We start from the raw sequence: 18,030 nt of genomic DNA, 5'->3' as shown, positions 1-18,030 counted from the left end.
TGAATGCAGATGGGACAGCTGGATTTTCATTCACACGTGAAGGATGGTCTGCTCTCAGATATAGCGTTCCTTTTCAGCACTGCACCAGGACAGCAGTTTTTGTCAGAGACGGATCCTTGGAGAAATCAACAAAGCCGAAAGCACGATTTGAACCGAGATGTCCTACGGTCTCTCATGCTACAAACTGTGGACGAAGTAGAACAACGCATTCGTTTATCGACGGACGCAAACCACCATGGGAAACAAGGAGAAGGTAACCCTTTGGACATTAACCCTATCTTTTGCTCTGCCAAAGGGTTAACACCTGTAAACGTCAGCTTCTGCTTGATTCCCACCGTGGTTAGCGTACCTCAATCAATATCCTGTTGATTCCATCCATCGTTCTACCGATTCGCCAATGCAGATCGGCACCACCCTTCACCTGCAAGACCAGTTCTCTTCCATCTACATTATACAAATACCTTGCCTTCCAATGAGGTCTCTCATCAACGTTTGAACTGAGCCTGGCTCTGTTATTACCTTCTGTGATCTGATGGGATCCGGTGCATTCAAGTTGACACATCGTAATAATTATATTATAAGTGGACCAAATGCTGACATGGGCCTGAGCCAGAGGTTTTCGTTCCAGGAAGTTCAAGTAAAATGTTTCTCAAATACAAGTACAGTTCTACAAATATATAAATGAGAAATAGCGCAATGATCTTCAGATACAAGGAAAGTTTTGTAAAACAACACGAGTGAAACGTTTTTGAAAGGGATGACCAAATTCAATCAAATATCACGGGGGTAATGAGTTCGACTTGTGTGAGGGATCAAAAACTTATCTTACCCCAACGAATCCTCCTGTAATAGCAAAACTTGTCACTGATGTTCAACCTGTTCTTTGGAGTTTCAAGCGAGTGTTTCAGGTTTTCTCAGAGGCGGGTCAGTTTCCTCGTGCCATAATATAAGAAGCCATACTTGTGGCTCTGATTCTTTTTGAAAAGGGGAAAAAACATTTGACTCTCCCTCATATTTCACATTGTGCTGCCTGCGCCCATCATTCCAACCCTCTCGTATCCTTCCCATCGGCACCAATTTCTCTCCACCCAGGGATTTTTTTTTGGGGGGGGGGGGGGAGGAGTTCCTGTAGGATTTTGGATATTAATTGGCATTTACACATGATAAAATTTGGCGTTCATCACATCTTTATTGCATCTTGGAACATTTCCACTCGATGACTGCAGAGCTTCCTCCAAAGAGTGCAGCACTGCCTTTAATTAGAACTACAACACACAAACTCATGAGTAGGTATTGTAATTGTCATTTTCGCGACTGTTATGTCACAAATTTGTGTCTCACCACGGCTGTTGCAGTGCAAATTTTAATAAGCACGTGTCGCCAGCCACACTAACTGCTTGTGGCAACACAAGCAGCCAAAGGGTTAATTACCAAGGCAGTCGGAGAAATAGTAGTGCAAATTAATGCACCGACTTGTGTGTGTGCGTCACTCAAAGGGTCCACACCATGCCGTGGGCTTCTTTCACCCACGGATGGATCTTTTTGGTGTCAATGACTGGGTACTAATCGTCCTTTGTCACATCAGCACCGAGGGTGAATTATTTAATAAAGTCCCAGATGAGTTCACCTTTAAGGTCAATGGAGTGAAAGTGGACACCGTACAAATGACACACATGAGGCAGAAACACACTCAGACTTTGAGCATTTGGTCCATCACACCTGTCCCGTATCCACACCACATTTATCATTGAGTCCTTCCCTCTGGACTGGGTGCTGATGTCGCACAGGGCTGTTCAAGACCAGTCTTTGAAGCTACAGAGATCCTCTCTGAGCAGAGATGGTGTACGACATGCTGCTCACCCATTGGTTGACGCATGCACAAGCTGGATAATTTAATTTGCAATTCATGTGTGTACACGTGTGTATGTATGTATGTATGTATGTATGTATGTTTGTAAGCAATTTCAAAACACATCTGGACCACAAGTGTGCCTCGCTGACTGGGTCTTCAGTTGACTTCTTCAGTATCAACCATTCCACCTCGATATAGTCCACTGAGATGGTCCAGCAGAGGCACATATGCCTCCATGTGCAGCAACTACATGTGGATAAATATATAACACCACCTCTAGTCAACAAGAGCACAAACCATGATGACAAAACAACTTTCACTCCCAGAATCCACTACACCGGAAAAAACATGATAGACTACCCAACTATCCTCGCGACATACTCCGCTCAGCACAAAACAACAACTACACACAAAAAAAGAAGAACATCAACCTTCTCCAGGTCCGAAATCGATGACCATTACATTGGTGATCCCAATCCCGACTACCAATGTAACGGTGGACCGTGGGTGGACATATGGTGAAATATTCCACCTGAACCGTCACCAATTTAGAGATGGATGGTTCTCGGAGACCAGACATTCTCCGCCGGGAAAACCAAACAGATCTTTCTTTCATTTCAGCAACCACTCATTGGACACAAAGTCTGACCAGCGATAGCCAAGGATTCTCCGAAAACACCTGGTAGCAAAGGTAATTAAGTCTCCATCTCAGATCCTTGGTCAGAGTCCTAGTGTCACATCCGTAGAGCAAGACTGGAAGCACCAAGGACCTGAAGACTCAGACTTTCGCCCTCCCACACAGGTACCGGCAGCATCACACCCCATGATCCAGTGAATCCATGACTCCCCAGGCCTGACCTAGGCATCTATTGACCTCTGGCTCACAGCCAGCAGAGACGTGAATTTCACTGCCAAGGTAAGTGAATCTCTCCGTGACCTCAACTTCCTCACCACAAACAGGTACAGACAAGATATCAGCGTCCAAGATGTTACTGAAAGCCTGGATCTTCGTTTTGACCCAGGAAACCAATAATCTCAGCGGCTCTGACTCCTCATTCAGCACCTCGAGGACCCGCAAAAGGTTATTCAGTGTCTCTCCAAAGATGACTGCATCATCTGCGAAATCAAGGTCAGAGATCTTGACATTCCCAAATGATGAACGGCAGCTTGATCTCTCCAACATCCTCCCCAGAATCCAGTCCATACAAGTGCTGAACAGTGTGGCCAGTACACACCCCTGATGAACTCCAGTAACAACTGGAAATAAGTCAGAGATGGTACCATCACATCTCACAGCACTCTCAGTACCAGAGTATAATTCAGACATCAGATTGATCAGTTTTGGTGCCACCCCACGAAGACCACGAATCCTCCAGAGGGCATCCCGATTCCCTGAATCGAACGCTTTTCAGAGATCACATAGGCTGCAAGCAGCTCCTGCTGAAATTCTCGTCTGCGTTCGATGAGGACCCGAACAGCAAGGATATAGTCAATCGTTGACCTCTTTGGTGTGAAGCCTGACTGCTCTGGGCGCTGGTGCTCAAGCAGATGGTAGCGAACCCTTTCAAGAATTACTCGAGCAAAGGCCTTTCCCGGCACTGAGAGTAGCGTCACCCTTCAGAAATTGTTGCAGTCCAAGGGATCACCCTTTCCTTTCCAGAGAGGGACAACAAGGCCCCTTTCCAGTCAGTTGTGATGATGCCTGTGTTCCAGGCAGAGCACAGAACTGCATGCAATGACACGAGTACAGCATTTCCACCAGCCTTGAGAAGTTCAGCATGAATGCCACAGATCCCTGGAGCTTTACCCCATTTCAACCGGTTCACTGCAGCCAGTGTTTCCACAAACGAAGGTGGACCACAGTTGATTGGAGGATCAGCATTTGGGATAGTAATACCCATGACATCCACCTCAAGAGCTGGTGGGTCAGCCCGGCAGCCCGGTACAGCTGCTCAAAGTAAGCAGCTCAGCAGGGCTTCACTTTGGAATCCTCTGTCAAGAGCCTACCACCCTCCGTTCTAACTGCAGTACACCGAGGGACGGGCTTGGAGGAACGCACTCTGTGAATTCCCCTGTAAGCAGGACGAGAATCACTTGACCACAGGTGATGCCGCACCCACTCACAAACTCCTCACACATCGGTTGCCTCGTCCGCCCTCAGCACACGTGAAGTTTTTTGTTTTTCACTTGGAAGTTGTGGGTTACCATGTGTAAATATAGGTGGAAAAAAGTCTGATTGAATGCAATTTAATTCCAGGCTAGAAGGCAACAAAAGGTGAAAGTTTTGAAATGGGGGTGTACACTTTGTATAGACACTGTCTGTAGGTAAGATATACATCGACTCTTGTGCCATGCTCTTCTAGCCGAAGAAGCTGCACAGATGAATCAGGAAAGGCTACCAAGGTTAGCACTTTGCTGTTTCAAACCTTTCCCATAGTTCCTCCACCACTGTAAAGACATTCACAAAGACTACACACATGAGAATCCTGATGCAACACACCCTCTCAGCTGATGGACCAGTTTCATCATTGGCAAGTCATCAGCAACAGCACAGACAGAAATGCATACCAACGAGGCTCCCAAGCATGTACCACGTGTGAATGTCGAAAGCAGTCAATATATAAATAATAATGAAAGACTCGCCAACATCTCTCACCTGTGAATGATGATGGAAGAGGTGAAAGGGTTTTCACATGTAAATATTACACACAATGAGCGACTTCGTCGGCGACACCTTCTCACAGCTACGTGTTGGCATCTATTAAGAACATTTAATAACTTAACTTATGGAATTATTTTATCTTTCTTAACATGGGAGTTACCAAGGTTTTGACCCACCGTTCAGAAACGGACTCACTGATTGTTCTGTGCTTCTTTCCATTATTCATCTCAACCCTATAGAGCTCGGCCCATTGCCTTCCTCCCCTTGTGTTCAACCACAGGCAGTATTGAGTACAGCTGCCCAGCCACAAATGAATGTGAAATCACCAAGCGCCGACGCAAGTCCTGCCAGGCATGTCGTTTCATGAAATGCCTCAAAGTGGGCATGATGAAGGAAGGTAAGAGAGGTGGGGAATTGCACCTCCCCGGCCCTTTGCATCACACACTTGACTTCAGCACTTCAGCCCTGATAGTTCCAAAATTCCCACCAGCAGTATATTTATTGGGGGGGTTAAAGCAAAGAAGCTTTTGGATATCATGGCAACAAATACTATATCTGTGTGAAGTTACAATTCATTAAGCTGGAAATGTTAGGAGAATGCCAAAAGTAATTACACACAATGCAGTTAACGCAAGGTGTGATTTGTCGTGAGAACTTGTGCTTCCTATACTTGCATAAATTTGGTTTGCGCATCACAAGTATGTATAAATGTGTACAAATGTGAAAACATTGAATCGGTGACATCCTGGCATGCTCTTTCGCGCCCTTTCAACATCAATGACACTTTCCTATTGACACATTAGAGCTTTTGCTGGAAGAGCCTCTGCGAGGACAATTGCACAGCCAGGTTTGCAGCTTCACCTGTTATCCACACATCCCTGTGTTGTCATGTTGGTGATGACTTTCCTTTTCGAGATAAAAATGACATTGCAATGTGAAAATTGAGACAATTAAATGCTGCTATAATACGACATTGCTTAGGGAACATCTCTCATTTTATCAAAGTTTACAATGAAGAAAGACAATTTGTTCTTTCAAACAGCATCAAATATATCTCACATCCATCTCATCTCAAGAAGCGAATGCATCAATGGCTTTATATGCCATTGATGGCTTTATATGCCATTGATGGCTTTCTAATCTCGGTAGTCATTGCAGATCACTGTCACTAATCGATGCTAACAATTGATCCTTTAATTCCGACCTTGTGCCACCAAAAATATGATGGCCCTAAGTACTTGTTGAGGTGTACTACCTTTTTGAGCATTCCAGGAGGCATTCAATTCCCAACCCAAAATTGGTAATTTTCAGATAGGGCATCACATCGAGTGTGCTCTCCATCGGAGATGTCCAACCTGCTGTCCCAACTGTTTCCATTCCTTTGTGGATTTGAAATCGGAGTCTACTCTGTCCATAACCGATGACAACTTAAGCATAGCTGTGCCTAAACTGATGATGCAACCAGTCATTTATTCCCAGTCAAATGTGCATGTTTGCTGGAAAGATACATTGTGTAATTTCATTCCATCTACCCTTATCTGTGTTGGACTACTACACTATCCCTTTACCATCACATATATTGCTCGTACGTACTACAATGAATGTGCAAATCAGAATATATTTTATTTTTAAGCGGTGAAGCCGCTTCAATATTTGGATATGTCCTTCCTTCCATCCGCTTGTCCATCCATCCATCAAAAATTAAGAAGAAGAACCTTTCTAACCCACTGTGTTTAATTCTAAAGGGTAATTTTAATGCATTCTAATGGGTTTCGTTCGTTTCTTGGCTTCGCCTATTTTATATGAAAAATACCAAATCGAACCGCTTCCTTCGGACACGTGTGCAATTTTATTTTTTCTTATTATTATTTGTTTTTCTTTTTTGTTTTCATTAAAAAAAATTTTTTTTAAGGAAAAATGCGCATCCAACTAAAAATTAGCTGCATATACTCTGCTAATCGAATGATAAACAAGCAAGAGAAGAGCCGGTCTCAGGCGACATTTCACCTTTTTTCCTTAAATAAAAATGTGTATGTATGTATATATAAATGTATATATGTGTGTATGTGTATGTCAAACATATGTATATATATATATATATATATATATATATATATATATATATATATATATATATATATATATACATACATACATACATACATAATTGACTCATCCCATGCTCTTCAAGTCAAAGAACGCTGCATAAAGCAACCATGAAAGGCTACGCAAGGTAAGCCCTTTGCTGTTTCAAACACCTCCCAGAGTTCCTCCACAGCAATACAGACATTCATAAATAGTACACACATGAGAATCCCAATGCTACACACCCCGTCAGCTGCCGGACTGGTTTCTTCGCTTGTTGGCGAATCATCAGCGACAGCGCAGACAGAAACATGCACCACTTAGGCTCCCAAGCATGTACCACATGTAAATATCAAAAACGGTCAACAGATGAATGAAAAACAAAGACCCACCCACATCTCTCACCTGCGAATGGAGGGAATAACCAATTAGCTCTCACCTAATTAATTAAACCCAGGTGGCTAGGATTATTTAAATAAATTGACTCCTCCCATGCTCTTGTAGCCGAAGAAAGTTGCATAAAGCAACCAAGAAAGGCGACCAAGGTAAGCCCTTTGCTGTTTCACACCCTTCCCAGTGTTCCTCCACAGCTGTAAAGACATTCACAAATTGTACATACATGGAAAAAATTGAAACTTGGCACATGTGAAGTCTGACACATGTGAAACAAGTGTGATTTTTTTGATGTCATACGTCATTATGACTTATTATACTTCATTATGACATCATAATTGCCTATGTCTACGCTTAAACCTATCAGTATGAAAAAATTTGAGGGTCATCTCAGGCAAAATTTTATAGGAGGGAAAAATGATGACGTCATCGGTCACATGTGGTTTGGCAGCCATTTTTTGTTAAACATAAAAACCTTCAAAAATCTTCTCCAAAACGGCTGAAAAGATTGAGGCGAAACCTGACAGGTATGATCGCCTATCCACGAGGAACAAAAAGTTCTCTACCTATGACGTCATATGTCACATGGTTTGGCAGCTCTGATTTTTTTTGAAGAATAAACCTTTAAAAATCCTCCTCTACAGCACGGCTTGACATATTGAGGGGAAATTTCATCCACATGTTCCCCAAGCCTTCGGGGCACCAGGGTGTTCACGAATAATTAATAGGTCACATGGTCTGGCAGCCATATTTGTTTGAACGAAAATCTTTAAATAAAATATTTCTGTTGAACTGCTTCATCAATTGACGTGAAATGTCACAGTCATGATCTATTTGTCATGGGGAATATATGTTTTAAACTTTAACTTGATCGGACGCATGGCCTGGCAGCTATAATTATTTTTTAATATTTTAAATCTGGGTTCAGGGATTTTAATCAAACTTGGTACAACGATGTATAATGATGTCGTAATGTGGGCAAAGGCATGTCACGACATCGAAGAGTGCCCTTCTAGTTTATACATGATCTCGTCTCGTGGAAGAGCTCAGACACAAAACAGATCAGATCAGGACGCAACATAACAAAGGGAACAGCAGGAAAAAAGGAAAATGCCAACAGCAGGGTGGAGGGAGAAGAATGATGAGGGTTACGGAGAAAGCAAGGGGTGGACTGGATGAAAACATCAGCAATACTTTGGGAGGGTTGGGGGTGGTTTAACCGGTGCAGAAAAGATTATGGCTTTGGATGGGGGATGACCTAAGATGGTGGTGAACAGCTGTCTTGAAGACAGGGAAGGAAGAATGAGATAGAAGGAGAGTGTGGAAGGTGGTTACACAGGTGGGAAAAGAGAGCAATAACTAATATAATTGGAGGTGAGCATTGGTTCTAGATTCGGCAATTTCACAAGGATGGGGTTGTTGATGGACCATGTGCATCAACCTTTGTCAAGACACTGCTTCAGGTAGCACCAACAATACATATATATATATATATATATATATATATATATATATATATATATATATATATATTATATATCTATATACCGGGCGTAGTGGCGTGCGCCTGTAATCCGGCTACTCGGAGGCTTGGGTTGGAGGATCGCTTGAGGACGGGGGCTCTGCACTGGGCAGGGTGTAGAGCAGCCCGGAATCATGGTGAAACCCAAATCCTGATCCCTGTGTCGTAAGAGGTGACCAGGGTTGCGTCAGGAAGGGCATCCGGCGTAAAACCTGTGCCAAATCAGTATGCGGATCATAACGGATGATCCGCTGTGGCGACCCCTAACGGGAGCAGCCGAAAGATGAACAACATATTATATATCTATATATATACATACATACATACCAACACTCAAAGTTCTGTTTATTTCATTCATTTTTATACCTTTCTGCCAACAAACATCGACATTAGTTTTCAAAGAGCAAGAATAGTTGTTCGTTAATCTTTCTGTGTTAATTTAACAAATTTGCTGACAAGTTACTTTGACGATTCCAAGAAGGAACTGGATATCTGCGATCACAAAGTCATCGCCAAGGTTAAGCCTCCCCCAGTGCCTGTGATCCAATGATGGTGCATTCTTTTCATTCCACCATATGACCTTGACCTTCAACTTTTAGGAATAGTGTAAATTAAGGAAATGTGTTCCCATCTACAATCTATCCAGAAAACTTAACATCATGAAAATCAGAGGAAAACTTTTCGAGTTATGATCAAAAATGTGTTTTTTGTTAATGAGGTCACAATCTGGAAAAAAGAAGGTCAAGGACACTAATGAAATATCTGTGCACAACTTCAGTGAAAGTGCACCATTATTATGCAAGAACATCTTTGAAGGCCACGCTGTCTTTGAGATTCCGCATCCTACTATGTATATTAAATCGGGCAATTCTCGGTATGCAGGCATGTGTGTGTACGTCCTGTACATCTGATAATCATCAAGAAAAAAACAGGGCTGGCCTGATCTCCACCAAATTTTTCATACCTGTTGGTAGTACCCACGGTCAGGTCATCGGCACAAGGAAGAAAACGCCTCCACCTGTAAGGGTGGAAACTTACCATTTTTGTCCGATCTCCACAAAATTTTGTGCATACTTATTGGTTGTACCCAGGGTAACCCCCCTGTGAGGAGGGTATGGAGATGACTTGCCAATACTGCTGAAGGGAATAGATGTTTCGAGTTGGCAAAATTGGGCGATGACAAAAAACTTTATTTTTTCTTTTTTCAGACCACCATTTGATGTTGAATTTTAACCCGGAGGGGTATGATGTAAATAAAGTGTAAATGCACCTTGCTCTGGGCTATCTATAAAGCCCAATTGTGTGCTGATTGGACAATTCTTAGTCAAGTTATGGTGAAAAATGTTAAATTGTCTTGAATTAGGTCATAACCTTAAAAATTAGATTAAGGTCAAATAAATTATGTGAACCCTGCATATTTTTTCTTCCCATTATTGATGCAAAATTTAATTCCAAAGCTCCCAGCCAGATATGAGATGCAGCTCAGACATTGGCAGAAAAAAAGGAAGGGAATAAATAAATAAATAGATAAAGGGAATAAAAAATAAATAAATAGATAAATAAATAGGTGTCGAAGAAACTCTGCAGTCGCATGAAAAATTGGGGGCACTAATTGTAGAAACAAACCTTACAGCATGTATAACACCCCCCCACCCCCAATCTATGCTATAGGAGAGGCTTTAAAATCACATCAAAGGTAATGAGGATCAGTGAAGGGAGCGATTAAAAATAATGTCAATATCATAGATACACCAAAATCCAACATGAACATGCAGGAAGTCCAGGCAAAAGTAAATATTGATGAGAAAAGTGAAATGAAAAGACTTCATAAAGGTGTACAAGGTCTTGAATCCAATTAATACAGTTTTGTTGGAAAATATTAGTTTTGTGTTCCATTTCTGTTGATGCGATTGTCGAAGAGTTATACAAATATTGTATTTATTTGCAGCATTTAGTTTTTACAGCCATCTAAAACTCTTGGGGGAATTCGTACGTACATCTCATGCAGGACGAAGACGTTCCAAGATATCAGCGTAACTTTTTCATGAATTACATGGACATCGGTTTTGATAACGTCATCGGTCATGTGATTTGGCAGCCATATTGTTTCTTTGAAAAAAACCTTCAAAAATCTTCTTTTCTGAAATGGCTGAACAGATCGAGGCAAAACTTTACACATATGACCGCCTATCCATGAGGAACAAAAGTTTCACACATATAATGTCATAGGTCACATGGTTTGGCAGCCCTATTAGTTTTACCCTGAAACCTATAAAATCTTATTCTCCAGAACGGCTGGACAGATTGAGGAAAGCTTCACAAAAATGTTCCCCAAGCCATGGGTGTACAAGTTTGTTGAGGAATAATTATTGATTGGTCACATGGTTTGGCAACCATATTGGATTGAAGCAAAATGTTAAATAATGTTTTCTCTGGTAATGGCTTAATCAATTGATGTAAAACTTCACAATTATGATCCACTACCGATGGGGAATACATGTTTTTAAATTTCAATCTGATCGGACGCATGGTCTGGCAGCCAGAATTATTTGATTTTTTGTTCTGCGTTATTTTTTATTAAATTTTTTGTTTTTTGAATGAGGCTCACTTGGCTGTGCCTGGATGGGTTTGAGGGTTGTTGAGTTGCAGCTGAAACCCGAATCCTATCCAGGTTCCTCCTGATGACTTCATCTTTGCTTTTTGCTTGTTTGAGTTCCTTCTGATGACTCCAATGCAGGACTGTACCCATTTGTTTTTCCATTTGATTTGAATTCAATTTCTTTTAATCCCATTCTAAATTCAATTGAATAATAATAAACAACATAGGTCAGGGTCAGGTGTCCAATCAAAGCATGGTTGCATCAAAGTGGGACATCTTGGTACCCGGTCATTGGCACTTAGAAAGAGATAGTTATAATACCCCTTGGCACTTATAAAGAGATAGTTCCCGTTATGTTTATTATTAATTAAGTAATGTACCAGTACACAAACACCACACAAAACAAGTCCTGGCGAGGGTCTGCCATCTCTGATTGCTCTTTTTCTTCTTTATTGTTTTGTTTTTGACTCTCATGCACTGTTTTCTCATGATCTTTCATGTTTTACCTTGTGCACAAATCAGTCATCTCCTCTGCCTTTAGTTAGCGACTTACTCCTCATGTTGGACATTAATTTTTAATATATTTTGTCTGCTTTCCTCACATAACGGATCAGGATATGACATCATAATGCATACTTGTTTGCAGTAACAGTTGTCCTCACTGATAATGACACAAGGAGGAGGAATTAAGGCTAAAGGTTGATCACTGTTATTAAAATACTACACTTCAACTATTTAGGGTTCAATTCTTATATTTTTAGATCCTCGTGGAGGATCTCCAAGTCTTACTCATGTTGTTGTTCTTGTGAACTTTTTTAGATCCTCGTTGAGGATCTCTAATGTTTACTCACGTTGTTGTTCTTGTGGACTTTTTTGTTTCACAGCTACAGTTTTCATTGAAACTTCCTGAAACGTGGCATATATGTAAAAATACCTTGCGCAGACAGTAACCATCTCCGATTTTGAAAATTGCTCCAAGAAAAAAAGTAATGACGTCAAAATATCTCCGCGAATGGAAATCGCCCAAAAAAATTATCTCCGAAACTCGGCAAGCTTTTTGAATTCTCTTTGCAGGAATCAAACAGGGCATTAGCAGAGATGAATTACCGCACTTATGATACATCACTATGACGTCATTCCTATTTTTTGACATTTTTTGTTTCACAACCCAGAGTTTTTATCGGATCTTCATGAAACTTGCCATGTATATGCAGAAAGCCCACGCGCAGGCAGTAACCATCTCCGATTTCAGAAATTCTTCCTAGAAAAAAAGTTGACGTCATAATATCGCCGCTAATGGAAATTGCCTATACCATTTTATCTCGGAAACGAGGCAAGCTGTTTGAATTTTGTTTGCGGGAATCAAGCCGGGCATTAGCACAGATAATTTATTGCAAACCTGATACATCACAATGACGTCATATTCGCTTTTATGATGTCATCATTAAGAGGACGAGGATCTTAGCTCATTCGAGCTTGTTGGCTTTGCGGGGATGATTTATTTTAGAAACATCAACATTCCTGCCCTTCTTTTCCAGGTGTGTGTGTGTGTGTGTGTGTGTGTGTGTGTGTGTGTGTGTGTGTGTGTGTGTGTGTGTGTGTGTGTGTGTGTGTGTGTACCTCAAACTTTTGCCATTACCCACAACTTGTGTTTGTCCATTGGCACACACCAGCAATGCATAGATTTCAAGTGAACCTTCAGACTGAGGCCTAAGCCGCTGCTGACATTTCAAAGTGTATGGATTTCATTTGCATATTTACATGCGAAACATGTTAGTTCCTCTCACTACCAGCTTAATTGGATTCACCTCTCTGGAGGGTGATTTGTCATTGGGTGCTGGTTGCACACTTGTTTTTATTACGTCGAGGGTTTTGCAGACATTTTATTAGCCACGTATATGCGAGTACTCGTGGGCCCTGTCAAATTGCTAAAACACCGCTAATTTGGGCCCGCGTCACGCGTACAGCAATACCATTGCACCAACCTCTTTAAAGCACCAGCGACGAGCACCATACAGGCCTGCGATCCCCTATCCATTTCACTCCACTACCCGGTTATCTCCGCGGCAGGCTCCCGATAGCTGTTAGCTTGTATAATTTACTGCCGGCGAGACGCACAAAATAAGTGCATTTTTTCCGAGAAAGCCCCTCCGTCAGCGGGATTGGATTAAGCGTAAGGAGAGCGATACGGCTTTGGGAGCGTTCAAGCGGGTGTGCGCAGCCCACTGCGCCTTAATCCGAAATGACGCGGCGTGCGTGCAGGTGGCAGCTGTTTGATGGTCTGTAAACAAAATAACAAGGCGCTGTATCAGCACTCTTCTTGACGTGCCTGAGTCAAGGGGCCTAAATCAAGACACTTCCTTTGGGCAGCATTCCAGGCGAGCGCACAGGGCCTTGGAGTCCCATAAGAGTTTCACTTCGATTCCCTTTCCTTGGCGCATCTGGATAATGTTTCAGCTTTGTGCCGTGATGATGATCTCTGAAGACAAGTCTTAATTAAGGACAGTATGCTCGGGAATGTGTGCATGATTTGGAAGCAGAAAGATGGTTGGATGAGCGATTTGCAATCTGAAAATATTCAGGTGATGAATCGTTCCGTTTCATCTCTTTGTTTAGAACACATCTACAAGGCCTAAACATGTCAAACATGTTTGTGAAATCTGTCAGGAACTCGAGTTGGTAATTAATGCAATGAAACAGATCGATAACTAAGATAACGCATGGATGGCAATATCGTACGTGTTGAACAACCTTGCATTAAGTGAATATGGAGAACATTTGTCTGCTTGTGGCACTTTCTCTATTGGGCCAGTTCTCGATATCCCACTTTGTCTCATAGGAGCCAGGACACAATTAGGGCTAAGGGGACAGGCCAGCTTTCATCGTCCTACTGGGACACGATGAAAGGAGCAGGAGGTCATCGCGACAGACTGCAAATACGCCGCTTGGTCTCAGGCCGACTAGGCCCTTTCCCTCGCCTCCCCTGGGCCCGAGAGCTCACACACGTTGAATATTGCATCAAATTTGAGGAAGGCTTCACATGGGGCAAGCTGAGGCTCCAGGTGTGGGGACGTGAGTGGCAGTTGGAAATTGCCTTCGTCCGCCATGCCAGGGCGTGACGAGAAATTTATCCATATCTGTCATACACATGATACCGGTGTCGGGACCAGATCTCATAATTTGCTTGGCAGTGCCGGACGGTTGGAGGGGAGCAGATTCCAATGGTCATAGGGAGCCTGTACGGCCTTTCGAGATGAGACCCTAGTCTCGGCATGTAGCAGCAGTTGCTGTTCGACCGCCTTTACTGACAAGGTGTTTGAACACGTCTTGGAATTGGTTTGTAACCCTTCTGTACCTGTGGACATCACACTTTGCATTCCAATTCTTGCACATGATCACAAATACTCGGGTTTATAGCCTGTTTATATGTCACTGTTTCAAAAAAAAAAACTGTTAAGGTAGGTTAATCTGTTAAAGTAGGTTTAACCTATAAGTAGGTTAAATACTTATATTGTAAGTTATCACCATGTGTTGCCTCAAAGGTGGACTCTGATTGGTCAATGAAAGATGTTTTCAGGTCTTCCAGCCGTTCTCCACTGAGCAGATAAGTATCTCAAGGTTCTCTTATATCTTGCGAGAGATTTATGTCCTCTCGAGATGTCACTTTTACCAACCATTATAAATCGTGATTATTTCATTAATTTCCCTCCATTTTTGCTTCTTTTCAAAACATTACAGAACTTCTCAGGATATAAATTGCGCGTCGAGCTTCCCTTCCAATCAATTTACACCTTCGACGGAGCAAGTGGTTCACTTTCCGACGTGAATTCAAAGCGTGCAGTGATTTTTCGTTCTCTTGGCTACAAAGACCTGACATGTTTCCTGACTGCCTGATATTGTCAAGTGGAAATCACTGACAATGCTTTTTCCAACATCTAGGATGTGATTCTCACAGGGCCTGCCTTTGCAGTACTTATAACAGCCATTAAACCATCAAGATTGTGTTAGATTTTTCAAGAGTAACTCGTTCTGTCAGTGTAACATGTCCAAGCAGGTCAGGGTTACCACCAGATTACGTTCACTAGTCTCTCTTTCTCAGAAATTATCTCACATCAGAACTCTCTTGTGTACAACGCTTCAACCGGGTAGTGTGTGTTTTATCCAGAAGCGCGTGCTCAAGACGTTTTCAATTGGATTACATTTTCTCACGATTGTGAGTTCTCATTCACTGCAGGCTTTGAATGCGACACCACCTGGCTTTCTTGCCAAAATTCCGCACACAAGTCGGAGTTTGGTCGTGTTAAATTGATTGAACATTGCGGTCATTTGGGTCAAAAACTGATTGAAGTGTTGTATCAACCGTTGCGATGTCAACTGTGGGAACTGCCACATTGAATCCTCGAGGTGATTCTCTCTGATCCAGTCCCCAAAACTTGCAAGCATCGTTATGCATCGTGGCTTTGGGGATTCTACACAATTAATTTTGGTTTTCATGCATGATTCATACATTCTACATACTATGAAACTACCAATTAAATGTGCTCATATGGCCAGATGCCTGGATCCTTATCATTCGCACCTGATGTCTTAATGGTTAGGGTGGTCGGCTTGGTATCCTAGGATCCCGGGTTCAAATTCTACTCGGCTGTTGAATTAATACCAGGTGGGTTGACTCTGCCTGTCATCCTTCTGAGGTGGGCAAAATGAATACCAGCTTGCTGGGATGATTGAGCCGTTCGAGTATCCTGCATCGGAGTGGCGACCCGTCCAGGATTGTGCCCGATATCCTAGGAGACTGCCTCAGCAGCAACGACGCTCTGCACAGAGTATGGTCCCAATGGATGGGATGGATCATCATTTGTGTGCAGCCTGGAGTTACTGGTTTGCATCACTGCTGGGAGCATGGCTGTGCCACTCATGCAGTGCTCCCTGCTGGTTAGGGTAGGAATTTGTAATTTGGCCAATGTGCCGGCAATAGCTCACCTACTCTTCACAAAGGAGATGCGATGTTAAACGTCCATCAACGAATGCTGGCAGATGGTACATCGAGTTTAACGTCCATCTGATGGACAGCACACACACGTTGATGAATCGCCCTGCCTTTGAAACACCAGGATGACAGTTTATCATCAGGCCCGCGATTCATACCCAGGCTAGACAGCTTAGAGGCGAGTGTGCATACCTCTTGGCCATCCTGCCAGCACAATGCCTGGATGAAAATATCACGTACAATATATTTTGAAAAGGAGCAGTGTTTGTCATACTTTATTGTAAAGGGTTCCTGTTGTCGGAGAACAATTCAAATATGACCACTGGATCTGTAGCTTATCCCGGCCCTGGCCTAATGTTGCAACCCAAATTTGGTAGCATTCTGACTGGTGGGTCTGGAGAAGAAGATTTTTGAAGGAATTTACGAAGTCCACCATTTTGACCTATTTAAAGTCACGTGACCGGAACGAGCTTTGCAATCCCCGTTACCAGCCTTGCTGCCGAATTTCAGCCAGATCGGCCTCGTGGTTCGGCCAGTGAAGTCAAAATAGGAGACGGACGGACGGTGCACGATGGCAACACTTTATCTGGAATTCCAATTCCAGATAAGCTAAAAATGGTACCGTGGGAAAGCTAATAATCATTTTAATTGTTTTGAAAGCTTATAATCCATTTACTTGGTTTGAAAGCAAATTATATATTTATTTGATTGGAAAGCGAACAATCGATTTACTGTCTCACACAAATAACCCGCGGGCTATACGTTAAATTAGTTCCAAAAATTCCAACTGTGCGGTATACTGGTGTGCAGGTGAAATGGTATTTCACCATATGGCACATGGCATAACCACAGCGGGGCAAAGTTAAATGATGAAGGAGGTAAAAAAGAGACAGTTTCCTTTAATTACATCTTTAATTACAGTTCTTTCACATGTTTTACATATATATATATATATATATATATATATATATATATATATATATATATATATATATATATATATATATATATATATATATATATATATATGAGCCTGGTGTTGGCGCAGTGGTTAGGGCAGCGGCTTGGGATCCAAAAGGTCCTGAGTTCAAGCCCCGTTGGGCCACTGAATTAATACACCAGGGGGTTGACTCAGCCTGTCATCCTTCCGAGGTTGGCGAAATGAGTACCAGTGTATTGGGCCAGTGTATACCCCGGTTAAAATGGGTGTACCATATACCTGTGTCGCAAGAGGCGACCAGGGTTGCGTCAGGAAGGGCATCCGGTGTAAAACATGTGCCAAATCACTATGCGGATCATATGGATGATCCGCTCTGGCGACCCCTAACGGGAGCAGCCGAAAGAAGAAGAAGATATATGTGTATATATATATATATATATATATATATATATATATATATATATATATATATATATATATATATATATATATATATATATATATATATGATTCCAAAGATATTTAAGGTACTGGAACATCGTCTTCCGTAAAGCTCACAAAGCCCTTGCCTCCTGTGTCGCTGTGAAGCAGCTGGAAGTCTGAAAGTGTGGGTCTGTCACAATCCATATCATCATCACTCTCGTCCTCTTATTTTCCAGAAATCAGACCAATTTTTTTTTGTCAATTTTCAGTTTGAATTCAGCTTTGAAAACTTTTACATTTTCTCTTATTTGTCCTGATTGCAGGGCTGTGTTCAGTTTCCAAGCATCTGGCTCGCGCTTGCCAAGCCAGCCATTCTTTTTCAATGGTTTTGAATGGATTGCTTGCTTGAATGCTTCAGCCACTTGGTGAGCTCTCCACAAGAAACTTGGTAACTGAACACACCCCTGACATTGTACAGCGGGGGTGTGTTGAGTAACCATACCACTTGATATGGTAGGGATGATTTTGTGGATTTTTGGACGGCCAGAACCCTTTAATATAAAG

General features: G+C 42.2%; 1 protein-coding gene across 7 annotated transcripts in view; it reads left to right on the top strand.

The window, feature by feature from the left end:
- ESRRG (estrogen related receptor gamma) overlaps window positions 1–18,030 on the top strand; it is a 461,392-nt gene that overhangs the window by 324,377 nt on the left and 118,985 nt on the right. For 6 of the 7 annotated variants that reach the window (XM_085887365.1, XM_085887364.1, XM_085887366.1 and 3 more), the window contains one exon: window positions 4,795–4,920. In XM_085887365.1, the coding sequence (XP_085743491.1) occupies window positions 4,795–4,920 (126 nt within the window). The remainder of the gene's footprint in view (window positions 1–4,794; window positions 4,921–18,030) is intronic. The other variant, XM_085887363.1, reaches the window with a different exon arrangement.

This window comes from Eptatretus burgeri, chromosome 7 (assembly GCF_056783735.1).
Source record: "Eptatretus burgeri isolate ZD-2024b chromosome 7, Ebu_testis_v1, whole genome shotgun sequence".
NCBI classification, from domain to species: domain Eukaryota; kingdom Metazoa; phylum Chordata; class Myxini; order Myxiniformes; family Myxinidae; genus Eptatretus; species Eptatretus burgeri.
This window is presented reverse-complemented; position numbering and strand designations above follow the sequence as displayed.